Below are 12,205 nucleotides of genomic sequence, written 5' to 3' on the forward strand. Positions count from 1 at the left end.
TTTGTCTCCTTAGGTAGGTTTATTCCTAGATATTTTATTCTTTTTGTTGCAATGGTAAATGGTAGTGTTTCCTTAATTTCTCTTTCAGATTTTTCATCATTAGTATATAGGAATGCAAGAGATTTCTGTGTATTAATTTTGTATCCTGCTACTCTACCAAATTCCTTGATTAGCTTTAGTAGTTTTCTGTTAGCATCTTTAGGATTCTCTACGTATAGTATCATGTCATCTGCAAACAGTGACAGTTTTACTTCTTCTTTTCCGATTTGGAGTCCTTTTATTTCTTTTTCTTCTCTGACTGCTGTGGCTAAAACTTCCAAAACTATGTTGAATAATAGTGGTGAGAGTGGGCAACCTTGTCTTGTTCCTGATCTTAGAGGAAATTTAACCAGAGTTTTCAGTTGTCCAATTACCTTTCTAAATTTCTGTGTTCATTTCTCTTCCCTTCGCCATATCCTAAGAGCCCCATTCTCTACAAGGTAGAAAAGAGCCAGCTATCTGTTGCCTGCTGTTTACCTGCTTCATGTCTTAAAATGTGTGGGTTTCCATATGGGTTACAGCCTGCTCTGTTTAATGGGCAGGAAAAAAGGAGGTATATCTGGAAAGATGTGTAAAGTTCTCTCAGTTTTCTTCCTTGTATTTCTTATCAGCAGCACAGCCGACAAAGTTGAGTAAGGTCTGCAGGTGACAACACCGTGTTGGTGTGAACACCCTGAGTTTTTTCCAAATGCTCTGGTTGTATAAGGGAATCTCCTTGATTTTCCGAGTCACACATTTGAGTTTTCAGAGGGAAAGGGGTATCAAGTCTAAAACTTACTTTCAAATGGCTCACAGAAAAAAATGTATTTATACAGAGAGAAACACATAACAAACATGTTAAAAATGTTTCATGTTTGGGGAATCCGGATAAAGAGCATATGGGAATTCTTTGTATCATTCTTGCAACTTGTAAAAGTCTGAAATCACATAAAATAAACGTTTAAAAAATCATCTATAAAGGGCTAGGATGTAGAAATGAGATCGATTACAATATTTCATAAAGATACAAAGGGTTAGCCATCCACAGCACCTGGGTATAAGTCAGGGTTCCCCAGAGAAACACAATCAACAGGATATATACACAGAGATTTATTTTAAGGGAATTGGGTCACATAATCATGGGGGTCCAAGACCAAAATCTGCTGGGGTGAGCCTGCAGGCTGAAGACCCAAGAAGGAGCGGCATTTGGAGTCCAAAGGCCTTCTGCCAGAAAATTCCTTCTGGCTGGGGAGGGATGTGGAGAGGAAGAGAGGGGAGGTGGGTATGGTGGGGGTATCAGTCTTTGTTCTGTTCAGGCCTTCAAATGATTAGAGGCCCATCTACATTCCAGAGGGCAATCTAATTTCCTCAAAATCCACTGACTTGAATGTTAATCTCATCTAGAAAACACCTTCACACAAACAACCAGAAAAATATTTGACCAAATATCTGGGCACCACAGCCCAGCCAAGTTGACACACAAAATTAACCATCACAGCCTTCACGAGCAGAGGCTAGACTGTCTTCTAAGAAAAATCACGGCACACACCCAAAGCTTCCTAATCTCATAATTGACAGCTTCAGCCTACCTTCCATTTGGCAAGCTGTCAGGGTAATCAGCAACACAAAACATCTGCCCCTCCCCAGCTTCTGGCCAGAGAAAGTAACTCTGAGCTCTCTGCTATCAGGGAAGCTTGCCCATGGGATACAAGGTCAACTTCACACAGATGAGGGCAAACACATCAGAACAGTTGAGTGGGTCAAAAAGATCCCAGTGCTGGACCCACTCCTGCCTAATTAAAACAAAATTTCAGAGGTAGGGGTTGTGTGCAGCCAAGGCAACAAAAAACTGCTCTAGATCATCTTCCTTTAACTCCCAGATCCAGCCAAACCATAAGATTAATTGTATTCATCATGATTATCTTACCAGAAATATTTAGGACAGCAGTTTGGACCCAGTGGTAGAGCTCCTTTCCTTAGTCCACCATTATGGTTATGCCAAGAGCTCATGCGGAAGAGCCATAGTAAACTGGCCAGTCCATCCACTACAGGGATGTAATCAGGCCAGCTGTCCACATAGTACAATGTCTGCTTTAAAGACCCATGGAAGAAATCTCGCACCTACTGCAGAGATTCCATGACTCCCATAACTGGGCATGATCTGCAATTTGCTTTGGTTGCCAGAACTTACATCTGCATTTTGTGTCCTGACCATGCATTTGAACTTAACCCACTTTCCTACCCTTACTGTCTTGCCCCAACTTTCTCTTTGAGGTCTTCTATGAAGTTGAAACCTTTGCAGCATTATCTTGCTTAAGCATTCTCAAATTCTTTTTGGATGGAATGCTAATATAAAATCGAAACATTTTATCAGCAAACACAAAGCTATAATGTTTTAGAACAGCAAGGTACTCAGGGATGGATTACCTAGCTTGACCTTCCTTATTTTAAAGATGAAGAAACTGAGACCAAGAAAGGTTAAGAAGTCCACCCAAGCCCAAGGGTCAAACAGGCCAAATGGTAAAGCCAGGACTTGAGGAGCATGGATTTCTGTGAGCCATCCCTCACCACCCAGCTCTTTTCCGTCCCTGAGTTTGCAGTGGAGTCCTGACCTTGCCATCACTTCAGAGACTCCTGGAGCCGTCTTTAGAATTAAGCCTGCCTCCTGCCAAGAGCAGACGTCTTAATTTTAGCCAGATTTTTTGACTTGCTGATTTGCCAGGCAGCTTACTTGAGAACTCTTCCTCTGAGCACTGAGCTTCAACTGTTTCTACTATTACCAAAAATAGAATGCTTGAGAGTTATGAAACAATAGGTGCAGCATAGCACTATACTATTTTGTGTAATAAAAACAAATGTTTCTACCTGCACAGAAAAAGAGATGTGGAACACAAGATGTTTGTAGCATTTACAGTGTTACCACTAGGTGGTGAGATTACAGTTAATTTTTTCCTTTTGGCTTATCTGTGTTTTCTAATTTTTTCCCCAATAATCACAAGGACTTGCGTAACTGTTTTAAAGTAAATAAAAATATTAAATAAAAGCACTTTAACTTATTGTTTAGATCGTCAGGCTGCCTAAGTCTGCAGTGCAGTGGTACACATCCTTGAAGCCGTTCTTAGGCTGGGGATGTGGCTCTGCAGCATTATTATTGGGAGACCTTCCACGTCCTCTCAGCTCTGATCCTCCTGGGGCTTGTTTCTTGTCCTTTACCAGCAAACATGTAACTTTTGCAGAAAAAGGAGATGATGAGCTTATTTTCAACATGAATTAGCCAGACTGAAGCGCTCAAATTCCAAGTTTCCACTTTCAAATGACCTTCCTATCCAGGACAAGCAAACAACCTCCCACTTACAGGCTGTGTGGCTTTAAAGAAGAGAAATGTTTACACCTATAGCCACCATAGCAATCAGTGAGGATAAGCAAACCTGTTTTGTTAGAGGGATTTAATCCTGTTCATGAAAAAGGTGATTTCCGTAATCCCTGAGCCCATCACTAGCCTTTTCAGGATCTAAATATAGATAAACACCCTAGTGGGACCCCACGGTGTTGCGGTGGGTTCTGGTCCAGCTGCAGGGAAATACCCTTGAATGTGCCGTCAGAGATGTATCTTGTCACCTGCTACATGAATAACAATGATATTGCAAATCAGAGCTCTGCCATCAGCAGGGAATTCTGGGGGAGCCACTGCCTGTTGGCCAGTTTCCCTGGCAAAGTCATCCCAAGCCCTTGTTGAAATAAACTGTTTCAGCCATTTGGTGCCGCTTCTTTCTTCACTGTCTTGCATACTAAATATGAAGATCCTAGTTGGTATTCTAACAAATCTGTCCTTTTTACCACCTCTCTTTTAGAAAAAAAGAGTGCCCCAGAATAAGTTTGGAAAAGCAACCAATCTCAGACTTAGCAATTATTAAACATTTCTTAACGCCCTACAAAAATACTGTAAAATACTATCAACAAAGCAACTACCCAGTGCTCAGGTGTACACTGCAAGTCAAATCTTTGCAAATTGGCTTCAGGCCTGCAAGTGTGTCCTTTCCTCACCACTTTTCACTCTACATTAGTATAGTAGAAAGGATAAAACTCTCCATGGTCAAGAGGAAAAAAACAAAAACAAAAAACCAAACAAACAAAACTGGTATCAGGGGCCTGGCCAAGCCCATACCCATCAAACTGATAACTACCACTTTGGAGAATCATATTTACTTACTTGGAAAGCTGTTGAAAAAGCTACAAATGTTGATGAATGAAACAGAAGAGCCACAAAATTGTATATACAACATGCTTTTTAAAAGTGTGCATATATATTCAAGAACAGGAAAAGATGTAGAAGGACATGCACCTATATTTTAACACAGTTAATAACGGAGGTGATGAGCAAATTTTCTCTCGTGTATTTTGTACTTTTCTACCATAAACCTACATGTGTGTAAAATGTAAAAAGAATAAACAATTCCTTAACGTCGGCCAACCTTAAGCTAAGTGAAGTTCTTCAAGGCAGGTGTGAGCGCCTGGAAGGCAGAGCCCATCACTGAGGGCTCCTTCTCCTCAGCAGGCTTCCCAGTGACGCCCCCCATCTCTGCCCGCCCGGACAGCAGGCCCCAACCGCAGGGCTCCAGGCCGCCCAGCACGGGAGGTGAGGGTTAGGCGACGCCGTGTGCGGGGCCGCCTCACCCGGTGGTCTCTCCTCAACTGGGGGTGGGGGGCGGGGTGTCGCTCCCCATATTAGGGGGTCTCTCTTCACCCGTGGGTCTATCCTCACTTGGGGGGGGTCTCTCCCCATCTCGGGGGGAGGTCCCTCCTCACCGGGGGTCTCTCCCCACCCCGGTGCCGCCTCACCTTGGGGTCGCGCTCGTAGTAGTGCTGCTGCGTACGGATCCAGCGGCCCACCAGGTGGTCTCGCACCGTGTGCGCCAGCGCCAGGTAGTAGTCGCGGCGCGTGGCCACGTTGCGGTCCTTGACGAGCGTGAAGTGCAGGTGCCGGTTGAAGCTCTTCCGCACCTCGGCCACGTCGCCCAGCCCCGCCAGCCCGCGCACGCTGATCTGCTTCCGCCTCTCGCCGTCCGTCAGCGGCTTCGCCATCGCGCCGGCAGTCCGAGGAAGACGAGGAGGAGGAGGGCAAGATAAGCCGCGGAGACACGCCCGCACGGAGGATGCTGCAGCTTCGCCGGCTGCCACGCCGCGCCTGCGCACTGCGCTGCGAGGCGAGAAAGGGAGGTGCCGAGGGTGCGCCTGCGCGCTGCGCCGGACCACATGCGGGGCGGGGCCTGAGGAAGGGCGGGGTCGCAGGGTGGGAGGGGCCTCCTGGAGGGGCCAAGCACCTACCTACCCCTGGGTGAAGGAGTATTGCTGAGTTTCTCAACTTCCAGAGCTGAGGATGAGGTCCTGCCAGCAACTCTCTTCATGTCCACTCGCTGAGACGGTGTCTCCTCCTGCTCCTCCCCCTCCCTAAAGCTGCTCACCTGGTTGCTACCTGCAGGTCCTCATCTGGGGCCCTCTTGCTCACTCTCACCAGCAACCCTCCGGTCTACACCCACTAGCGCCACCGCTGCTGTTCCCCAGGGCCGTCTTCGGGTCCCTGGCTTCAGTGCTGCTCCCACTGCTCCTTCCTGATCCTATCTTGGCCTCTGGGGTCTCTGCATCAAGGAGAGTCTTTACAGGTTGGTTTAACATTGAAAAACTGGCAGTATTCACTGAAGCTAAACAAACACCTCCTTCTGATCCAGCAATTCTAGTCCAAAGAAAATACCCAACAGAAATGAATGCTTATACCAACCAAAAGGCATGTACAGAAATGCTCATAATATTCAAATATTCAAAACAGTCCCAAACTGGAAACCACACAAATGCCCACCAATGTTGGACTGATAAATAAACTGTAGCATATTCCCACAGTTGCATAGTCCCCAGCCATGAGAATGACAGACCACGTCCAATACACAGACGAACAATGCTGAGTGACAGTAGGCAGCACTAAAGAGCACAGCCTGAAGGATTCCACTCACGTGAGTTTCTAAGACTGGCCAATCTCTGGGCCTGCAGACCTAGGATGGTGCTGAGCCTTAGAGGTGGACATAGCTGGCAGGGAGGGGTGAGCAGGGAGGGGGAGTGGGTGAATCCGTGGCATCTGGAAAAGCTCTGATTACACGTGGTGTGCAAGCTCATTACTGCACACATGGGAGCTACCCCGTGGGGAGTGTCTGTGGGTGTGGTCCTGGAGCAGGGCCCCGGGAGGGGGGTGGGTCACAGGTGCGGCCCAGGGCCTTCCACCATCTTTCTCCACAGCTCATCCTGTTTCCTTGCCCTCCCTCCACACCCAACGGGCCTCCAGATCCTTCTTTAGGCCAAAGCCTTCCTGCTTGCTCACAGATCCAGTGCCAATAACATCAGGCCTGGTGGGCCTGCCTTCTTTCCCAAGCTCCCAAGGACTCTCTCTCAGGAGCCGGTCCTCCAAGAGGAAGTCTGGGTCCTCCAGCCATTTTATTCCCTGTGTATCTAGTCCATCCTTAGCTGCTCTTTTGGGTCCTCTTGCTGGGATTCCTGTGGTAGTTTCCTCATGGGCTCCCCTGCCTCCCAGACACTCCCCAGAACCATCCTACCCAGGCACAGCCCCTCAGCAGAGGGCTGAGCCCAGCACAGCTCCTGCAAACCACAACCCCAGCCAGGTAAGCTTGCTAAACCAGTCTCAGCCCCTCCCTAGCAGGTCCTCAGGCTGGGTCTGGGGGACTTGAGGGGACAGGTGAAGGCAGGCACCCGACTGCAGCAGGCAGGCATTCTCATGTGTCCCATCCCAAAGGGACCAGGCAGACAGGGAAGTGGTCAGAGCTGGGGTCAGTGAGAGAGCTGGGGGTGGGGAGAGAGAAGGAGCCCCAGAAATGTGGAGCCTGTGGGGCTGTGAGGGGCTGCGAAGGACACACAACCAACATCCACAGGTCTCCCTGGTCTGGATCTTGCCCTCTGCAGCCTTCATCCCGGGGAGTCCCTCACTGGAGGGGCGGATTTGCAGTGAAGGTCCTGTGGCCTGGTTTCGAGCTGCATCTCGGGGGGCTGCCTCTGCCCACCCTCAGCCCAGGCTGGCCCACCACCTGTTTTTATATGGCCCTCAAGTTAGCAACGCTGTCTAAGTTTTTTTTTTTTTAATAAAATTATTTATTTTATTTATTTATTTTTGGCTGCGTTGGGTCTTTGTTGCTGCGTGCGGGCTTTCTCTAGTTGTGGCGAGCAGGGGCTACTCTTTGTTGTGGTGTGCGGGCTTCTCATTGTCGTGGCTTCTCTTGTTGCAGAGCAAGGGCTTTAGGCGTGCGGGCTCAGTAGTTGTGGCACGTGGGCTCAGTAGTTGTGGCTCGTCGGCTCTAGAGCACAGGCTCAGTAGTTGTGGTACATGGGCTTAGCTGCTCCATGGCATGTGGGATCTTCCCGGACCAGGGCTCGAACCCGTGTCCTCTGCATTGGTAGGTGGATTCTTAACCACTGTGCCACCAGGGAAGCCCTACATTTTTAAATGATTGTAACAAGTGAAAAGAAGAATAATTCATGATGTACGAAAATTACATGAAATCCAAATTTCAGTGCCTACAAATACAGCTACACTCATTCCTTTATATTTTCTCTAGGGCTGCTTTCACACATCCACGGCAGAGCTGAGCATCATGACAGAGACTGTATGGCCTGAATCTGCCCCTTACAGAGGGTGCTGCCCCTGACCTGGAGTGTACTCTCCTGGGGGAGGGCCCCATGTCCCCAGCACTGCCTCACACTTGCAGGCCCCATGAATGTACCCCGAATAGAGCGAATCCCTATGGTTCTACGTGCCGCATTCAGGCAAGGGTGGACTGAAGTGTGGGAGGTGGCTGGCCTGGGCAGAATTCTTGAAGCCTCTTTAAAATTCACTAGATCACAGTGGGAAAACGCACATTAAAACCCCAGCAGGCAGCAGGACTTACCTGCTACATACAATGGTCAACATGAAAGTGACCGACAGGGACTTCCCTGGTGGTCCAGTAGTAAAGAATCCTCTTTCCAATGCAGGGGACACAGGTTCGATCCCTGGTCAGGGAAGTAAGATCCCACATGCCACGTGGCAACTAAACCTGTGTGCCACAACTGCCCAGCTCGCACGCCTCAATGAGAGAGCCTGCATGCTGCAAACTACAGAGCCCACACGCTCTGGAACCCATGCGCCACACTAGAGAGAAGCCCACGCACCGCAAGGAAGAGCCCGCATGTCGCAAGGAAAGATCCCGTGTGCCTCAGTGAAGGTCCCGCGTGCCACAACTAAGACCCAACACAGCCAAAAATTAACTAACTAACTAAATAAATAAATAAATAAATGCTCTTTTAAAAAAAAAAAGCAGCCTTTAAAAAAACGAAAGAAAAAAAGAAAGTGACCAACAGCACAGAGTGGTGGTGAGGCGGTGGAGTGCTGCTCAAGGGAGTGTAACCATTACAGCCATGTTGGAAACAGTGTGGCAGTTTCCTATAATAAAATAGTCAATAAACATACACTTACTACGTGGCCCAGCCATTCTACTTTTAGGTATTCACCCAAGATAAATAAAAACCTATGCCCACAAAACAACTTGTGCAAGGATGTTCACAGGAGCCTTATCACTAATGCCCCAAACTGGAAACAGCTCAGGTGACTATCAAAAGGAAAGTGAAGAAACAAAGTAAGATATTGAAATAGTGGAATACTAACTCAACCATAAAAAGGAATGACACCAGTGAATCTCACAAACATTATGCCAAGTGGAAGGCCAGACACAAAAGAGCACATATTGTACAATTTCATTGACATGAAGTTCCAGAATTGGCAAAAGTAATGTGTTGTGATGGAATTCAGAACAGTCCCCCAGGGGCCAAGGGTAGGGGGATTGTCTGGGGAGTTTCTGGGGTGACAGAATAGGGATATGGGCTACATGAGTGTATCTGTCACAGTGGTTTGAACTCTGTTCTTAAGATCTGTGCATTTTACTATATAAAAATACCTCTATAAAGATATTCTTTAAAAAAAAAACAACTCACTAGGTCAGAAGTAAAAGCTAGAAAGAGCTTAAGTACCAAAAACAGCCTCCATCAAACAGGAAGCCTTTGCAAATCCAAGCCTCTAGGAAGCAACACTGAGTTTCCTTCTGAGATTCATTTTGTGCAGAGACATTCCAGCTGAAGCTTTGAGCTGAGTATGAAGAGTCCATCCAAGAGAGGAGTGAAGGAAATCTTCTTGCTGAAAGCCTTATTTGCTTTTCTAACCCTTTAGCCCTGCTGTTTGGTTTGGGTGGAGTCCTACCAGGAACTCCCACTGAGAAAACAAGAGGATATTTGGCTCCACAGGAAATCTGGGGGGCAGAGAGGGAAGGTCAGTGCCCCTGTTCTCTGGATTTTCAATTCTCCTGCTTTCCTTTAGGCAACCTTTTGTGACTCAGTAGGCAGTCGAGGACCCCTCCCCATGAGCCCAGCACCTGCAGGACCCAGGGCTTCACCAGGAAGGAGCAGACCTGACCCTCCGCCTGCCCCAGGGAGAGAATCTTCTCTCAGCCCACAGGCCTGAGGGGAGACCATGAGGAGACTGAAAAAATCTAAGGGTTGCCTTTTCAATTTGTTGATGGTGCCTTTGCTGTGCAGAAGCTTTTTAGTGTTTAGTGTTAATTTTGCTTTTATGGCCTTTGCTTTTGGAGTCAGATTTTAAAAAAAAAATTGTTGCCAAGACTGATGTCAAGGAGTTTGTACCTATGTTTTCTTCTAGAAGTTTTACAGTTTCAGGTCTCACGTTCAAGTCTTTAACCCATTTTGAATTAATTTATGTGTATGGTGTAAGATTGTGGTCCAGTTTCTTTCTTTTGTATGTGGTTGTCCACTTTTTCCAGCACCATTTATTGAAGGGACTGTCATTTCCCCATTGTATATTCTTGACTGCTTAGTTGTAAATTAATTGACCATATATGCATGGGTTTATTTTTGGGCTTGCTATTCTGGCCCATTGATCTATGTGTCTGTTTTTATTATTATAGCTCTGCAATATAGTTTGAAAGCAGGGTGCATGATGCCTCCAGCTATGTTTTCTTTCTCAAGATTGCTTTGGTTTTTCAGGTCTTTTGTGACTCCATACAAATTTTAGGACTGTTCTATTTCTGTGAAAAATACCATCGGAATTTTGATAGGGGTTGCATTGAATCTGTCGATTGCTTTGGGTAGTATGGACATTTTAACAATATTAATTCTTCTGATCCATAAGCATGAAATATCTTTCCATTTATTTGTGTCTTCTTCAATTTCTTTCATCAATGTTGTATAGTTTGCAGTGTACAAGTCTTTCAAAAGCTTCTGCACAGCAAAGGAAACCATCAACAAAATGAAAAGGCAACCTACTGAATGGGAGAAAATATTTGCAAATCACATATCTAATAAGGAGTTAATATTAAAAATACATAAAGAACTCATACAACTCAATAGCAAAACAAAAACAGAAACAAAACAAACAACCTGATTAAAAAATGAGCAGAGAATCTGAATAGACAGTTTCCCAAAGAAGACATACAGATGGCCAAGTGCATGAAAAGACAAGTGTTGGCAAGGACATGAAGAAAAGGGAATCTTGTGCACTGTTGGTGGGAATGTGCAGCAACTATGGAAAACAGTATGGAGATTCCTCAAAAAACTAAAAAGAAGGACTTCCCTGGTGGTCCAGTGGCTAAGACTCCACGTTCCCAGTGCAGGGGGCCTGGGTTCGATCCCTGATCAGGGAACTAGATCCCACATGCCGCAACTAAGAGTTTGCATGCCTCAACAAAGATCCTGCACACCGCAGTGAAGATCCCACATGCAGGAACTAAGACCTGGCACAAAAAATAGAACTACCATTTGAACCAGCAATTCCACTCCTGAGTATTTATCCAAAGAAAACAAAAACACTAATTCAAAGATATATGCACCCCTATGTTCATTGCAGCATTATTCATAATAACCAAGATATGGAAACATCCTAAGTGTCCATTGATGGATGAATGGATAAAGATGTGGTATGTGTATACAAGGAAATACTGCTCAGCCATAAAAAAGAAGGGACTCTTGCCATTTGCGACAACATGGATGGACCTAGAAGATGTTATGCTAAGTGAAATAAGTCAGACAGAGAAAGACAAATACTGTATGATTTCACTTGTATGTGGAATCTAAAAATCAAGACAGACAAACCAGAAAACCAAGCTCATAGATACAGAGAACAGATTGGTGGCTGCCAGAGGTGGGGGTTGGTGGTGGGTGAGATGGGTGAAGGGAGTCAAGAGGTACAAACTTCCAGTTATAAAATAATAAGTCCTGGGGATGTAATGTACAGTATGGTGACTATAGTTAATAATACTGTGTTGCATATTTGAAAGTTGCTAAGAGTGTAGATCTTAAAGTTGTCATCACAAGAAAAAAAAAGGAAAAAATTTTGTAACTATGTAAGGTGGTGGATGGTAACTAGACTTGTGGTGATCATTTCACAATGTATACAAGTATTGCATCATTATGTTGTACATTTGAAACCAATATAGTGTTATACGTCAATTAAATTAAAAATGAATTAATTAATTTAAAGAAATCAATTTTTTAAAAAGCCTAAGAGTTGAAAAAGGAAGAAAGGATCTTGTGCTTTCAGACTGGAACAAAATGATGAGATGTGGTTAAGCATAAGGGGAACTTTCTGAGGGGAAACCTACTGTTTTAGGCAGCTCCCTTCCCAGAGTTCCAGTCTTCAGTTTTTAAACTGCTTTATTGAGATGTAACTCACATACTATGTTACCCACTTAAAGAGCCTGATTCAATAGTGTTTAGTAGTGTTTAGTATTTTTAGAGTTGTACAACCATCACCATAATCTAAATTTAGAACCCTCTCATCACCCCCCAATACCCTGTATCCCCCCCCCAATTAGCAGCTACTCCCAGTTCTCTCCCATCCCCACCCAGAGCCCCAGGCGACCACCAGTCTGCTTGTTGTCTCTATGGATTTTGCTTCTTCTGGACATTTTCTGTAAACAGAATCAGGCAATATGTGATCTTTTGTGTCTGGCTTCTTTCACTTGACCTAATGTTTTCAAGGTTCATCCATGTTATAGATTATGTCATTTTTACTGCCAAATAATATTCCAATGCATAGAGAGTCATTTAAAAAACTCATTTGAAATCTCTTCCTCCCCAGAAAGCTGAA

General features: G+C 45.4%; 1 protein-coding gene across 1 annotated transcript in view; it reads right to left on the reverse strand.

Annotated features, from left to right (window-relative positions):
- PYGB (glycogen phosphorylase B) overlaps positions 1 to 5,185 on the reverse strand; it is a 19,995-nt gene extending 14,810 nt beyond the window's left edge. Inside the window, exon 1 of the mRNA XM_028498001.2 lies at positions 4,858 to 5,185. Within this exon, the coding sequence (XP_028353802.2) occupies positions 4,858 to 5,100 (243 nt within the window). The 5' untranslated portion in view covers positions 5,101 to 5,185. The remainder of the gene's footprint in view (positions 1 to 4,857) is intronic.
- Between the last annotated feature and the right edge of the window lie 7,020 nt (positions 5,186 to 12,205).

This window comes from Physeter macrocephalus, chromosome 14 (genome assembly GCF_002837175.3).
Source record: "Physeter macrocephalus isolate SW-GA chromosome 14, ASM283717v5, whole genome shotgun sequence".
Taxonomy (NCBI): domain Eukaryota; kingdom Metazoa; phylum Chordata; class Mammalia; order Artiodactyla; family Physeteridae; genus Physeter; species Physeter macrocephalus.